This window comes from Mycetomoellerius zeteki, unplaced genomic scaffold (genome assembly GCF_001594055.1).
Source record: "Mycetomoellerius zeteki isolate Tzet28-1 unplaced genomic scaffold, Tzet1.0 scaffold411, whole genome shotgun sequence".
In the NCBI taxonomy this organism is placed as follows: Eukaryota; Metazoa; Arthropoda; class Insecta; order Hymenoptera; family Formicidae; genus Mycetomoellerius; species Mycetomoellerius zeteki.
The window spans coordinates 15,915-30,556 of NW_017257405.1; the positions used below are offsets into that span (position 1 = coordinate 15,915).

General features: G+C 36.8%; 2 protein-coding genes across 2 annotated transcripts in view; one reads left to right on the forward strand and one right to left on the reverse strand.

The window, feature by feature from the left end:
- Positions 1 to 1,918, reverse strand: part of Uba3 (Ubiquitin-like activating enzyme 3) — a 5,139-nt gene extending 3,221 nt beyond the window's left edge. The window contains exon 1 of the mRNA XM_018453860.1: positions 1,786 to 1,918. The gene's annotated coding sequence lies outside the window, so the exon portion shown is untranslated. The remainder of the gene's footprint in view (positions 1 to 1,785) is intronic.
- Positions 1,919 to 1,922: 4 nt separating this feature from the next.
- Sirt1 (Sirtuin 1) lies at positions 1,923 to 13,980 on the forward strand. The gene is made up of 10 exons (XM_018453861.1): positions 1,923 to 2,226; positions 9,049 to 9,181; positions 9,592 to 9,826; positions 9,922 to 10,137; positions 10,605 to 10,812; positions 11,154 to 11,312; positions 11,854 to 12,130; positions 12,277 to 13,106; positions 13,196 to 13,364; positions 13,586 to 13,980. Exons 1-10 carry the CDS (start codon positions 2,034 to 2,036, stop codon positions 13,695 to 13,697), a joined length of 2,532 nt encoding a protein of 843 aa, XP_018309363.1. The 5' UTR covers positions 1,923 to 2,033; the 3' UTR covers positions 13,698 to 13,980.
- Positions 13,981 to 14,642: the final 662 nt, after the last annotated feature.

Sequence of the window (14,642 nt, forward strand, 5' to 3'; positions counted from 1 at the left end):
CACAAAAAACTTAAGGCAGTAAGACGTAAGCAGTAAGGAAATCAACATGTTGGATTCGCTACTGCTTATGTTATGGCCTTACAGACTCTACTGTGATTGGTCAATTCGCTTACTGCTTACGTTTTATTGCTTAAGTTTTTTTTTGTGTGCTATGACCCTAAGTCCGGATCTACAATAGGTGTTTTAAGACTTAAGCCGTAAGAAATTGACCAATTACAGTCGAATCCGAGGGGAATAATCGACTGTGATTCGCCCATTTCTTATGGCTTAAGGCTTAAAACCCTATTGTAGATCCGGGGTAATTCACACTGGACGCAGCAAACGTCAAGCAGCGGAGTAACAACCAATCAGTAAGGCGATATTTACAATTGCTGGATTCACACTACATCCGATTTTCGTCGTACGACGGTCTGCAACCAATTAGAAAACAGGATTCCGATGAATTTTGCTTCGTATTATCAGAACCCTGTTTTCTGATTGGATACACAGCGTCATACAACGAAAATCGGATGCAGTGTGAATCTAGTAAGTGGCGTAAACAATATTAGCTGCGTTCGGAAACGTCGCTCGGATGCCTCCGATGTCTCGGATTCGTTATCTGTCCTTCTTTAACATTAAATGTTAAACGAAGACAGATAATGAATCCGAGGCATCGAAGGCATCCGAGTGACATTTCCGAACGCAGCCATTGCCTTGCTAGTTGGTTGCTGCTCCGCTGCTTGACGCTTGCTGCGTCCAGGTGAATTAGACATAATCCCGGATCTACAATAGAGTTTTAAGCCATAAGAAATGTACGAATCATAGTCGATTATTCTCCTGGAATTCGACTATAATTGGTCAATTTCTTACGACTTAAGGCTTAAAACATCTATTGTAGATCCAGAGTAAAATGGTAAAGCGGCTAGGGTTGCGTTCCGTTTCATGCATGATGCGCATGATATATCTTTTATCTTTGTTATTCACCGATTGTTAAACAAGGATAAATGATGCATTGTGCACATCATGCGTGAAACGGAATGCAGTCTAGCTTATCGAGCGATTGAATATGATTGGTTGGATCTATAAGTAACAACCAATTATGTTCATTTGCTCGGTGAACAGGCTAGCCGCTTTATCAACTTGAACGTGCCTATTTGTATTTGTTCGATAGGGAATTGCTGTATTTCTCTAGAGAGCTTTAATCAATACACTTGTATTCTAGATACTTAGAGTTGGTTTATAATAGACCGTAATCTGTTAACTTTTTCCGTAATCTATAAGAATTGATCAATCATAGTCGATTATTCTCCTATTATTCGACTGTGATTGGTCAACTCTCACAGATTACGGAAAAAGTTAATAGATTATGGCCTATTATAAACCAATCCTTAGGTAGTTAGTAGAAAGTATAGTGATGGCATCATCCTTCCTCTCCACCAACTATGGCTGCGGTTCACTTGACGCTACAAACGCTTCGAAGCATTCTTTGATTAGTCAATTCGTAAAATTCTTTGTTTTGATTGGTCGTTCAAACGCTTCGAAGCGTTTGTAACGTCAAGTGGACCGCAGCCTATGGCAATCACACGGAACGGGAACACTACGAATAAAGCGGGGAGCACAGACTCTTTCATAACGCATAACACGTAATGCATAAGAAAATGTACCAATCAAAGCTCTCCGTTTCCTTCCTTTCCATGAAATAAAGAATTCTGATTGATTGAATTTCTTATGCATTACATGTTATACGTTATGCAAAAGTCTGTGCTCCCCGCTTAAACTTCCGACAAACGAATTTACGAAATCTACCAGAAACTATGCCGAGTTCAGAACAGTTCAGAATGTTCGAACTGCGTAGGCCTGGCAGCACTGGCAGCGACTGGCGACTCTGGCGAGTGTCGAAACTGTCGAGAGCGACCTGAGCGACACGACGGAGAAGGGTAAAGAAGAGAAGGGCGGTGTCGTGGACAGTCGGGGGGAGTCGGTGGGGGAGACAGGAGTGGACAGCGCGGTGCGACCTCTGGAGGGACAAGGCGAGGGCCGAAGAGCATCGCACTATGCGCTGCATTGCTTGGCATTGCTTAGCATTGCTGTCGAATATGGCGTCGAGTTCGGAGCTGCTGGAATATTCGTCACCGGTGAAGCGTCGTAAAGTCGATGGCGGCAGAGGCCACGGGAGCATCAGCGCAGCTTTGGCGGATCCGCAGTGCGGCGAGACTTCACACGACAGCCCACACGACGATCTCGAAGGTATCAAAATCCGCTGGAAAGTCGCGCGATCGCCCGCAATACCACGAAATTCGCGGGTGCCTCGCGCCCAAGATGGCGGCGATTCACCGCCTTTTCGCCCGTTGTCTTTCGCGTCTCGGTCGTAGCACGGTCGTTTACGGCCGCCATGACAGTCGCGACTGATCGCGTCGCAATTCCCACGTAATCTCATTTTCTCCTTGCGATCGACCAATCGGCCGAGTATATCCCTTCTGGGCTGATGTCGCGACTGATACATTTTTATCTTCTACCCCTTTTTTCCCCCGGTTTTTGCCTGAGATTCTTCTAGTCTCAACATTCTTAAGGAATAGTGGGCGTCGATCGATTGTATCGGGATATTTCTGGGAGTGCTAACACTGCTAACGCTCTTCGACAGTGTTCATAGATGGCATTCGCACGGATTTCTTCGTTTTTAGCCGCGCTTTATACTACATCAACTACATGCATATACATTGTATGTATATACATACATATGCGGCCTCTTTGGTCTGTTTGCAATCCTCTTTTAGCAGTATTTTATATATTATATATATTTTCTGCATTTGAAATGAGATAGATGCGTAATTGAACATTGGAAGCTATTATGTTGGAGTCCCATCAGGCGTGTTTGCCGCATGTCGCTTAACTGCGTAACCAATCAGAAGCGAACCACTGCTGTGGTTTCGTGTCTTACTGATTACTGATTGGTTACGCGGTTACGCGGCAAATACGCCTCACGGGACATTAGAATGAGGATGAGAGAGATGCAAAATTGTATGTACATAACTATAAAGAACAAATCCGATATAGTTGTATCTTCACAAATTTTCATATATCGCGTTCGTGCTCCTAGCATTTCCTCAAGTCGGGATGTAAACGGGATATTCGTGTTTTGAATATCATTTTGACACAAAATATCTGCATGCAGAAATTCCATTTTTCTAATTACATACCTGAGTAATTACTTTATAATCATACAATAATATAAAAAGCTAATTTATTTATCTTTTACAGTCACATTTATAATTGAATCGGTGAGTTCAGAAAGAGGGAACGAGTCACATTTAAAAAAATTTTTCACTGTGCTAATGAAAAAACTGCTTGATTTTAATTCCAGTGATAAAAACCAACTATTTTTACGGTTTTGTTTCTAACCTTATTATTGTCGAACAAAACTATTTTTGGGAATTTAAATATATGACATTAATCGTATTTTTTTTAATATTCTTGAAATGTTTGTCTATTAAATAAAAAACTTAAATTACAAATTTGGTCTCATACTCTTTCTGCACTCAACGTTGGGCACGTATAGCATTTCTTTTATTAAAAATTGTATGGTATGCTACTACAAGTACTTGATTTGTCTTGAATTATGTTAAACAACAATAATTATCTCTCAATTTTATGCTAAACATTACAGTATAATGTACAAAAACGATTTGAGAACTACAGTTAAAATTCTTACTCGAAATTAATTCTCTCAGAGAAGAGTAATCAGATTAAATTACTCTTCAAGTTTAGCCGTGTTGGTCATTCAAATATTTCATCAAAAAAGCTTCTACATTCTGACGGGATGTAGCAATCTATTTTATTCAAATCTTGAATCTTGGACTTATGCTCTTTCTGCACTTATTATTGATTTTTAACGTCTTTAGGTCCTTAGAAGCCTGATGTATCCACCCATTTCAAGATCAATGAGAAGAAAAACTTATTTTTGAACAAAATTGGACTCATCCCTTTTCTGCACTAATCAATTCAATTATAGTCTTTATTATACTTTAGTATAATCATATGATTGTTTTTTTTTATTCCATTAAATATGCCTTAATAATTTTTTATAATTGACGTAATTGTGTCATAAGATTTATCTGTTTTAAGAAAAGCGCATAAATTGAATTATGCTTGCATTTTCTAATTCAAAGTAATAAAGAAAGTTTTTAATATGTTTTATTTATTTATATTATCGACGTGAAAACCTAATCTATTTTAATATTGTAAGAAAATTGTATATTGTAAGAAAACAAGCGTGCGTGCGTGCGTGCGTGCGTGCGTGCGTGCGTGCGTGCGTGCGATTTCTCGTTCTTCTATAATATTAAGGGAATGCTGGAGTAACGAATGAACATGTTCGATGTCGATAGTACAGATTTTTTTAATTCCAAAAAAAGTCGATAATAGTTACATCTTTAATTTATTTCTTATTGCGTTGTCTTTTGACTGCACTATCGCGCACCAGTGCAACACTCAGGGGTGCGTTCCAAAACTCGACTCTATCAACTCCGAGTATCTTTTATCCTTGTTCAACATTCGGTGAAGAACAAGGATAAATGATACTCGGAGTTGATAGAGTCGAGTTTTGGAACGCACCCCAGACAGTGTACCGTGTTTCCATGGCTGGTGGTAAGCAAACTCATTCGGTGTATCGTGTTTCCGTGACTATGGTGTAATGCAAATTTTATGCACGAAGTGGGATTTTGCTACACCATCTCAAAGGGACGGTGTAGACCCAGTGTGACGTTTAAATTTAAAAAATGGAAGTCAAGCGGGAATATAATTTTAGCGCAATACTGAAGTAGTGTACACCATGGTGTACTCTACTCCAGTGCAGTGTAGCGCTTATACGCAACTGGTGCGATGCGAGATTACACCCAGTGTATCCCAAGAGAAAACGTTGTTACACTATCGTTCTATCTCTCAAACGCCTACGTATGTTTTTATTCAAGATATTGCAACGCCATCTCTTGCAAGATCGAACACCTACTAGTCACAATGGCTGCGTTCAGCAGAGAGAGCAGCTTTGCAACTATTGTCAAATTCTTCAATATGATTGGTTTATACATTTAGATCCATAAGGAATCAAAAGCAAATACCAATCGTATTGAAGAATTTTACAATAGCTGCAAAGCTGCTTTCTCTACTGAGTGCAACCAATTACTGCTTTATTTATCGTTCTCGAGTCTCTTCGCTCAGCATTCGTATAATGTACACGTAATTTGCAAATCGATATAAAACTTTTTTGAGCTTTTAATCTTGTTCTGTAAATTCAGTATTGTATGTGCACGTAATACGCCGGATGTCGCACTGTCATTTTGACAATACAAATTATACAACTTTTGTACTAAGGAAACATCTACATCAAACATCTATGACAGCTTTACGAGTTGGAAAGTGTAAGTTTTCAACTTTTTTTCAATTCTAGTATAAAGTCCACTGCAGTACCTCCTAATTTTGCGTCTACTTTAATCCTGTAAAAGGATTTTTTTATTTCATTCAGTAAATTCGGAGATTTGCAATGTCTTGACTCGACAATTTCATCACTCCAGCAGGCTTTTAAGGGAATCCTAAAAATCATCTGTTTTACCGACCGAATGTGATTATTTTTAACATATTATTTTCTAATTGCTTTCCCATACAATATAGCAATATTGCTGCAAAATCTCTGCAATGATGCTGCAACTTTTTTTGTGCAACTTTGTGCTGTAGGCATTTATAGATTTTAAAAAAATTCCCCCCCCCCCCGATAATTAAAGTATAGACAATAACGCATTTGAAACCGGCCTTTATATCGAAAGTGAAGAAAGTTGAAAAAATTAGTTTTGTTTGTCGATCTGTAACATTTACTAAAGATCCTCTAATAAAAGTCTGGACGACACGAAACTGCCATTTTTGTTCGGCATATTTTAACAGCTCTCCTGAAATAAATATGAAAAAGATAAAACAGGAAGAGAAAGAAATGGTAAATGTTCCGATTAGGGGACCCTCCCTCCAATGATCTTGACCTTGACATATATTGTCAAGGTCATGACCCTGAGTAACTTCCAACAGGTTTTAGTCATCGCTCGTCCTTCGTTAAAAAGTTATTAACAGTTAAAGTTAATAATTCTTTAACTGCTTTACATAGCTTAGATGACTCTGACCTTTGACTCTCACCTTCCCCTCTGCAAAGGGGCGCCCAACTCTCACCTTCGACTTTCATCCCCCCCTCACCCCCTGCAAAAGGGTGCTCGATTCTCACCTTCAACTCTCATCCCCCCTCACCCCCTACAGAGGAGCGCGCGAATCTCACCTTCGACTCTCACCTCCCCTCCCCCCTGCAAAGGGGCGCACGACTCTCACCTTCGAATCTCACCCCTCTCCCCCCTGCAAAGGGGCACACGACTCTCACCCTCGACTCTCACCCCCCTCTCCCCCCTGCAAATGGGCGCCTGGCTCTCACCTCCGTGTGTGTCTGTATGCATATGTGTGTGTATTTATTTTAAAGTACAGAATTTTTGCGATATATAGTAAAACTTTTTTTTGTTAATAACTTTTTAACGAAGGACGAGCGACGGCTAAAACCTGTTGGAGGTTACTCAGGGTAATGACCTTGACAATATATGTCAAGGTCAAGGTCATTGGGGGGGGTCCCCTAATCGGAACATTTACCAAAGAAATAGTGAATATGTATGTTTTCTCTCTCCTCTCTCGCGTGATTTTGCTGAAACAAAAGAGCCTACATACAATACAAAACGCAGCTCGTGTCTAGACTTTTATTGAGAATTTTTCTAGTTTGAACTAGGGATTACTGATTAAAGAATAAGGCTAATATTACATGCGTCCGTTTTTTGTCGTACGACAGATTTTTCAAACGTGATAATTGGCTGCGAGACAGAGAGGCTCTCGGATCTCTTTGTCTTATAGCCAATCAACAGGCTTGAAAAATTTGTCATGCGACAAAAACGGACGCATGTAATATTGGCCTAATAATGTGCTTTTTTTATAAATCTAGATCTAGAAGTTTTAGTATAAAAAAATAGTGTAAACTTGAGAATTTCATATGTGTATATGTATGTATGTATGTATATACGTGCGATGCAAGGATGTAGCAATATTTACAATATATAGTCATCGATGTTTCGTAAATCGTTTGGATTAGAGACTGTTAGAAATCCTCAAGTAAGAAGATGCTCAGACTGGTATATTTATAGTCTTATTTTAAGACCTTAAAAGATACCAATACGGTTTTTGTGATTGGCTTATCGTAATATCTTAAGACAGTACTTCACACATCTTAAATGTAAAAACCAACTGTGTGTACCGGTCTCAGTAGTCTTCACGAAATAAGTATAAAGACAGCATTGCAGATGGAATATGTAAATATACCTTTTCGTCTCGCTCACTTTAGCGTCAAAATAGCTACAAATTGATATTCGTCAATTTTGATCACGTGACTGTTCAATGCTAAAAATGAACATCGAACAGCAGCATGAAATTATATGTATGTACGCTTTTAAGGCTCAATTTTTCATTGGCTGCGTTCAGCAGAGAAAGCAGCTTTGCAACTGTTGTAAAATTCTTCAATATGATTGGTTTATACGTTTAGATCTATAAGGAACCAAAAGCAAGAATCAATTGAAGAATTTTACAACAGTTGCAAAGCTGCTTTTTCTGCTGAACGCAGCCATTATCTGATTAATTTATGCTTAACCTGATGTAATTTCACCCAATGGGCTTCATCCATGACATCATGATAGATGAAGCTCATTGGGTAAAACATTAGGTTGAGTCTAATCACAAGTTAACCAGAATATGAAAAACCGGGTCCTAAGCTAATTGGGCCGGTTTCGCCAACTTCGATTAACTTAATCGGCCGATTAAATATTGCTAACTGCAAGACTTGAAAACATTCTTTTCTGGCGGGGCGCCGAGTACTCACGTGCTCAACTCGTATAGCTTCTTCGCGATTGAGAAATTTGCCATTAATAAGGACCTGTGCTGTTGTTAATACCACATCGGTTTTCACAGCTGCCAGAAAATTAGGTTGTTTTTAGTCATGCAGTTGGCAATACTGAAATTTAATCGGAGTTGGTAAGACCGGGGCAAATGAAGAGTCAAATATATGGTACTGTGACCCTTTATGAACCTTTATGTTGGGTCGGAAATCCAAACAGGAGAATCTCTCAAGAAGAAGGGTCAAATATTGCTACTATATTTGTCTTGCGCGTATCCAGGCTCTTACTAGTTGAGAGTATGTACGTACATACATGTATACAATACGTACGTATTGTTTAATTGTATATGGCTACGTTTACACCGTGCGCTTAGTCCGCGACCTATACGATAGATGTCTTTGTTTAACCTACAGGATAAACAAGGACATTATAGGTCGCGGCCTAAATGCACGGTGTAAACCTAGCCTCTGTGTAAGTCAGTAAAACAGCGATCGGCGAAGTTCTGTCTTCTTTATTATTATAATTTATTTAAGAGCCAAATTGCAAAATCTGGCTCTGTATGATAATAAAGTTTCGTAAAAAAGAGAAATAAAAAGGGCAAGATATTTCTTTTACAACATAAAATGTAGTAGATACGTGTAGGCTTACACCGCGAATGAGGTTCACATCAGTTAGTTCGTCACTCCAGTCGACTTTTAATTTAACAATGGCTGCGTTCAGCAGACTCAACAGTTTTGCAACCGTTTTATGATTGTCTGCTGAGATAGGACCATTCTTCTAGATCTAAAAGTATGATCCAATTAGCGCGAAGGAAATTTACAACAGTTGCAAAACAAACGTTCTGCTGAACGCACCCATTATATCGAGACAATAGTAACCTATAATATGCATTCTCTATTAATAATGTAAATTAAGGTCAGCTTTTCTGTTTCGAAGAATTCTGAACTATAATAGTGCAATAAAGTAGATTGAAACAAACTACATCTGTTTCACTCTAATTTATTGCACCGACGTACACCAGTTTAGAACTTGGGGTAGAAAAAGAACGTATTATTATTAAATATATATATATGTGTGTATATAATTTTATATTAAACATATTATTATTATTATATAGAAGCACTTGGTACAGACAGTGGATTTAACGAACTGAGTGATGAATCTAAATCAGCTTCCATATCTCCTGCAGCCTCGAGTTTAACATCACCACCATTAAGGGTTGACTCCATTAGTAATGATACTGGTTGTCCGTAAGTCTTATCTATAAAGCTATGCATATATACGAAGTAAAAAATATTGCAAACTATTTTGTTTGGAAGTAAATTTTTTTATTTCAAAAATTTTATTTTATTCTGACATAAAATGTAAAACATTTCTTAAAATGATCACTTTTCGATCTTATCTTAAAAAATTTATCCTAAGTAATTAGAAGAATTGATTTATTTAAGAAAAAAAAATTTGTTTAAGAAAACAAAAATTTGATTTTTTGTCTTTATAAAACGATAAAATCCAACAAACTCATAACATGTTGAAAAGATTAGTTACTATTCCTAATAATTGTGTACAAAAATAGTTTATAACATAGTTTATCATTGCATAATACTCTATATGTTATATTTAATAATTATTTCAAATTTTGTATCACTTGATACCATTTCAGCATTGATACTGCAGATGAGAAAGATGAAGTATCCTCCACTGTCTCAAACCTATCGGATTTATCAGGTTTGTCCGATCTCTCTGGAGAAGCAGAAGTCAATCATCAGTGGAGAAATGCTTCTTCATGGATTCAGAAACAGATGTTGACGGGTGCCAATCCTAGAGATCTCCTACACAATCTCCTCATGGATTCCATACAGGTTCCTGAACAAGTTGACGATCTCACTTTATGGAAGGTATAGATATAAAACATCTTTTAGTTCTACAATATTTTTAAGGTTTAGCAAAAAAATTGTTACATAAAAATAACGCTTGGTTATGCCAATTTTAGATTATAATCAACATGATGTCCGAACCTCCAAGACGGCAAAAGCTTAAACATATAAATACCTTATCTGATGTCGTACGATTAATACGCAGTAGCAAGAAAATTATAGTATTGACTGGCGCGGGCGTAAGTGTCAGCTGCGGTATTCCTGATTTTAGAAGTAGAGATGGTATTTATTCAAGATTAGCACAGGATTTTCCAGACTTACCAGATCCGCAGGTATATTTCAAAATCGTTCGATTTCATAATTATTTGAATTATAAGTAGTTTATAATTAGTATCCTTACTCTTTTAACATTTTGATCTTTTATATATATACAGGGTGTCTCAAAAAAACGGATCGAAACACAATGGGAACGTAGATTGGATCAAGGGGAACAAAACAATTTTGTACCATTTTGCAGTTGACGCAATATTTAATGAGATATTAACATTTAAAGATAGGCGAATACAAGCGTCCGACCAGCCTACTGCTCATGTACTGCTGCCGGCAGGACGGCCTACCATCCCCACCGATCGCATGACGCGCCGGCCGGGCGGCGCGGGACTGTTTTGTTTCCCTTGATCCAATCTACGTCCCCATTGTGTTTTGATCCGTTTTTTTGAGACACCCTGTATATATAATTAAAGATTTTGCACAATTACAAAGAATTCGTTTAATTTGTATTTACTGTATTTATTTCTAGGCTATGTTTGACATTGATTATTTTAGTCAAGATCCCAGACCATTCTACAAATTTGCGCGCGAGATATATCCAGGGCAGTTTAAACCTAGCCCTTGTCATAGGTTCATCAAAATGTTAGAAAAACAGAAGAAGCTCTTGAGGAATTATTCACAAAATATTGACACTTTGGAACAAGTCGCCGGTATCGAAAATGTGATTGAATGTCATGGTAAATATAATATTGTTATACGTGTTTATTACACGTTTATACATGAAAAACATTCAAATTTTTTAGTATATTAAATTTTATTAAAAGTTTTTGATTGGTTTTTTATTGATAAATATATATTATATTGATAGCTTTCGATATTGTGAAGTTCGCAATTGGAAAGTTTTCTTTTTTAATTAACAGTAAGAAAGAAACATTGTACATCTTGTTGAAGTATGTTGTATTATTGCAACATTATTGTCAGTTTATGCAGTTTGTAATATAGCTTGTAAGCTTGTATATACAATTACGTATAGTTATGTCAACTATATTTTTTAATTACCATATATTTTTCGTTGAAGGCTCTTTCGCTACCGCATCGTGTACAAAGTGTAAATATCAAGTCAGAGCGAATGACATCAGGGAAGATATCTTTGCACAGAGGATACCTACGTGTCCAAAGTGCCGTGTCAACGCATTGCCCTCTCTGTCCGAAATGAATTGCAGCGAGAACTACAGAGGTAAATAGAGCAACTCGTTTTTACATAATCCTTGCTGATAGTGTATTTATTTGCAGTCTTTCGTAATGGCTTGTCAATTTCAATATGATACGGAGGGTTATATAACTATCATTAGTGATAGTTTTTCATTGTTAGCCTTTGCTATATAATGTCGCGAATCGATGGCCAATGAGAGAACGTTATCTACTCTTCTTCTCGGAATGTCTCGAACTAAATGAAGTTACTGATCCAACACATAAGTTGATATCATCAATCGTAACTGCGAATAAAGCCTCGCTTTTTAATAAGCATATAAAGGTAAACTTAAAAGATTGCACTTACCTGTGTGAGTGCCGTGTTTCGCGACTATTTCGAGGCTTGTCGTTTATTGTCCTGGATTGTTTCCCGTTTCCTCAATTCAACAATACTACATGTTACGATTGAGCGGAACATTACAAAAATGCCATTTTAAATAATCGTTCAATATAAATTAATTGAAATTATTGTTAATTTAATTAAATTTAATAATTCTCTCTCTCTCTCTCTTGTGTGTTATTCTCAGATTTGGTGTCGCAAGGTATAATGAAGCCAGATATCGTCTTCTTTGGCGAAGGCCTTCCAGATGCTTTCCATGACGCGATGGCCAAAGACAAGGACGATTGCGACCTCCTAATAGTTATTGGATCATCCTTGAAAGTTCGACCGGTTGCCCTAATTCCTTCATCCATTCCGTCGCATGTACCGCAGATCCTCATTAACCGAGAACCATTACCACATCTCAAGTTTGACGTTGAACTGTTGGGAGATGGTGACATTATTATAAATCAAATTTGCCATTTGTAAGTAAGAGGTTGAATTTTTTATATGAAAACTTTATGCAAAACATATTTAATTTTTTTCTTAAAATTAAAAATGTGTGTACCAAAAATATGCATACATTAAATTTGTATTTAACGAACGTATCAATTTTATCGGCATTGTGCAGAATGGGCGATACTTATGAGGAAGTTTGTTGGTACGATAAATTTCTGACGGAAGTCTCGCAGCTCTTACCATTGCGATGTCTGTCTGATGATACTTGGGAACAGAGTCAAGACACGACAAGTAATACCGAAGTATCGCGCGATAGTGCAGAAGTCGATTTGAAACCTCACACTGTTGTATCCTCGACTGAAAGTCAGGATAGCCTTTCTATCACTACGAATGTAATGCCTCACCACCATACAAACGATATCAATGTCTGCGTATCATCTTTGCATAGTAATCATGTTCAGGCGGAAAATCCGGAAGAGAGCTTTAATATTCTAGGAGAAAGTCCAAAAAGACGATCGGGCGACACTAGTATAGGGAATAGTCCTAAGAGGATGAATTTTGGTAGCGCACACGAGACAGAAGTTATGAATTCCACATCACCAGTGAAAGTGAATAAACACACAATGATCTCGTCAGAAAACGAACTTCACATTACATATGAAAATAATTCGGAAGAATGTCAGGTGGTACCGACGGTATTATCTTTTTCTTCAGAAGCTGTAATAAGAGAAAATACTCTGGAGTCTCACAAGTCGCTAAATAAGTGTGAAAAATCGAACAAGTATGACGACGCGAATCTAGATGCTACCGAATCGGATAAAACGATACTGAAACCGAGGCAAGCATCGGTAGACTCTGTATTGGATTCTGGCATAGGTGACAGTTGTAACAGCACTGATAGCACAGAAGAAAAGTTTCATATAACTGAATTGAAGAACAGAAGATTAGAGAGACACTGCTGGCAATCAAAGATTCGGGAGAGCCTCGCTACTAGATTACCGGGTACAAAAACCTACTATGTATTTTTGCAAATACATATTTTAGTATTCTTGTAACAAAAATATTAATACAGTTGGGATTCTTTTTTACAGAAAATTCCTATTATCAATTGGCAGCAGGCAGGTATATTTTCCCTGGTGCAGAGGTCTATTTCGAACCTGAACAATATGATCAATGTTCCCTTTCGGCAAATTCCGAGAGCACAGATAGCGACAGTGATTCCTCTTCCGAAGAAGAAGAAGAAGAAGAAGAAGAAGAAGAAGAAGAAGAAGAAGAAGAAGAAGAAGAAGAAGAAGAAGAAGAAGAAGAAGAAGAAGAAGAAGAAGAAAAAGAAGAAGAGGAAGAAGAAGAGGATGAAGAGGAAGAGACGGGTAAGTTTCGAGTCTTTTTGAGTTAACTTAATTCGTAAATTTGTACGTTGATCGTTTCATGTATAATATATATCTTATTTTATCTAATTATTTTATGTTTTTGCATCTGTTGTCAGGCGCGGATGGTGATCTGTCAGAGGATGCAAATACCGATGCCGATACTAACGGTCAAAACAATGACGCAAAGTGGGCGAGTAATTCTTATACTATTACACAACCTTAAATAACATTAAATTGAGAGTTGCGTTTGGACATGACGAATAGTTTTGATGTTATTCTATCGATCTTTATCAGGATTTGTTGCGAATCCGTATAGAATAAGTAAATGGTGCAATTTTTATCGGTTCAGTTATGAAGTAAAGTGATATCTATACACACACACACACACACACACACACACACACACACACACACACAACTTACGAATTAAAGTATTACAAATTAATTCTTCGTTCTATACTGAAAATAGCTGCGAAAAACGACTTTATTCACACTATAACGGTCTAATTACACATTTCAATTCCATTACTTTCCATATATTTATTTAAATTTTAGTTTGAATTTTAATTCCAATAATGAGATAATTCTTCATTGATAATATAAATTTTCTTATAATCCGGTAATTATATCCGATAAATGAGACTTATGTGTATATATGTATATATATATTTTTTTTTAAGAGTGCATGTCTGCCTTTTTTGGTCACAGTTTGTTGCAAAAAAATTTTTTAGCTACTTTTTTAATAATTTAATTATTTTTTAATGTTAAAATGAACAGCACATTTTTCAAGTCGATATATTGTGTGAAAGAAATACTTACAATAACTAACAAATGTTCAAGATTTTACTAAAAGAAAGAGAAAGAGATAGCGCGGTTATTTAAAAAGATATTACTAACTAAATAACTAAATAAAATATATATTTCTTGTAGTAAATATATAATTTTTTTCAGTCAGACTATATATTTAATTAATTGATATTTATTTTAAAGAAACGCATTAAATTCAATAAAATCGTTGTATCGTATAGTGTGAAATAAGTTCGAAACTTATTATCCGGATATTAATAATGTCATTTCAAGCATTGTTAAAATACTTGAACCGCGAGATACTGATTGAGAGTTAAGCTTGACAGTTTTTTTTTTATTGTAACTGTGTCGAGAATAGAAT

What these genes read in the sequence shown, in the direction of transcription:
- Sirt1 (XM_018453861.1), top strand. Translation starts at nt 2,034, where the DNA reads ATGCGCTGCATTGCTTGGCATTGCTTAGCATTGCTGTCGAATATGGCG. An exon ending in AAATGTGATTGAATGTCATG is followed by an intron (nt 10,813 to 11,153) that starts GTAAATATAATA and finishes TTTTCGTTGAAG; the next exon opens with GCTCTTTCGCTACCGCATCG. An exon ending in CCTCGCTACTAGATTACCGG is followed by an intron (nt 13,107 to 13,195) that starts GTACAAAAACCT and finishes TCTTTTTTACAG; the next exon opens with AAAATTCCTATTATCAATTG.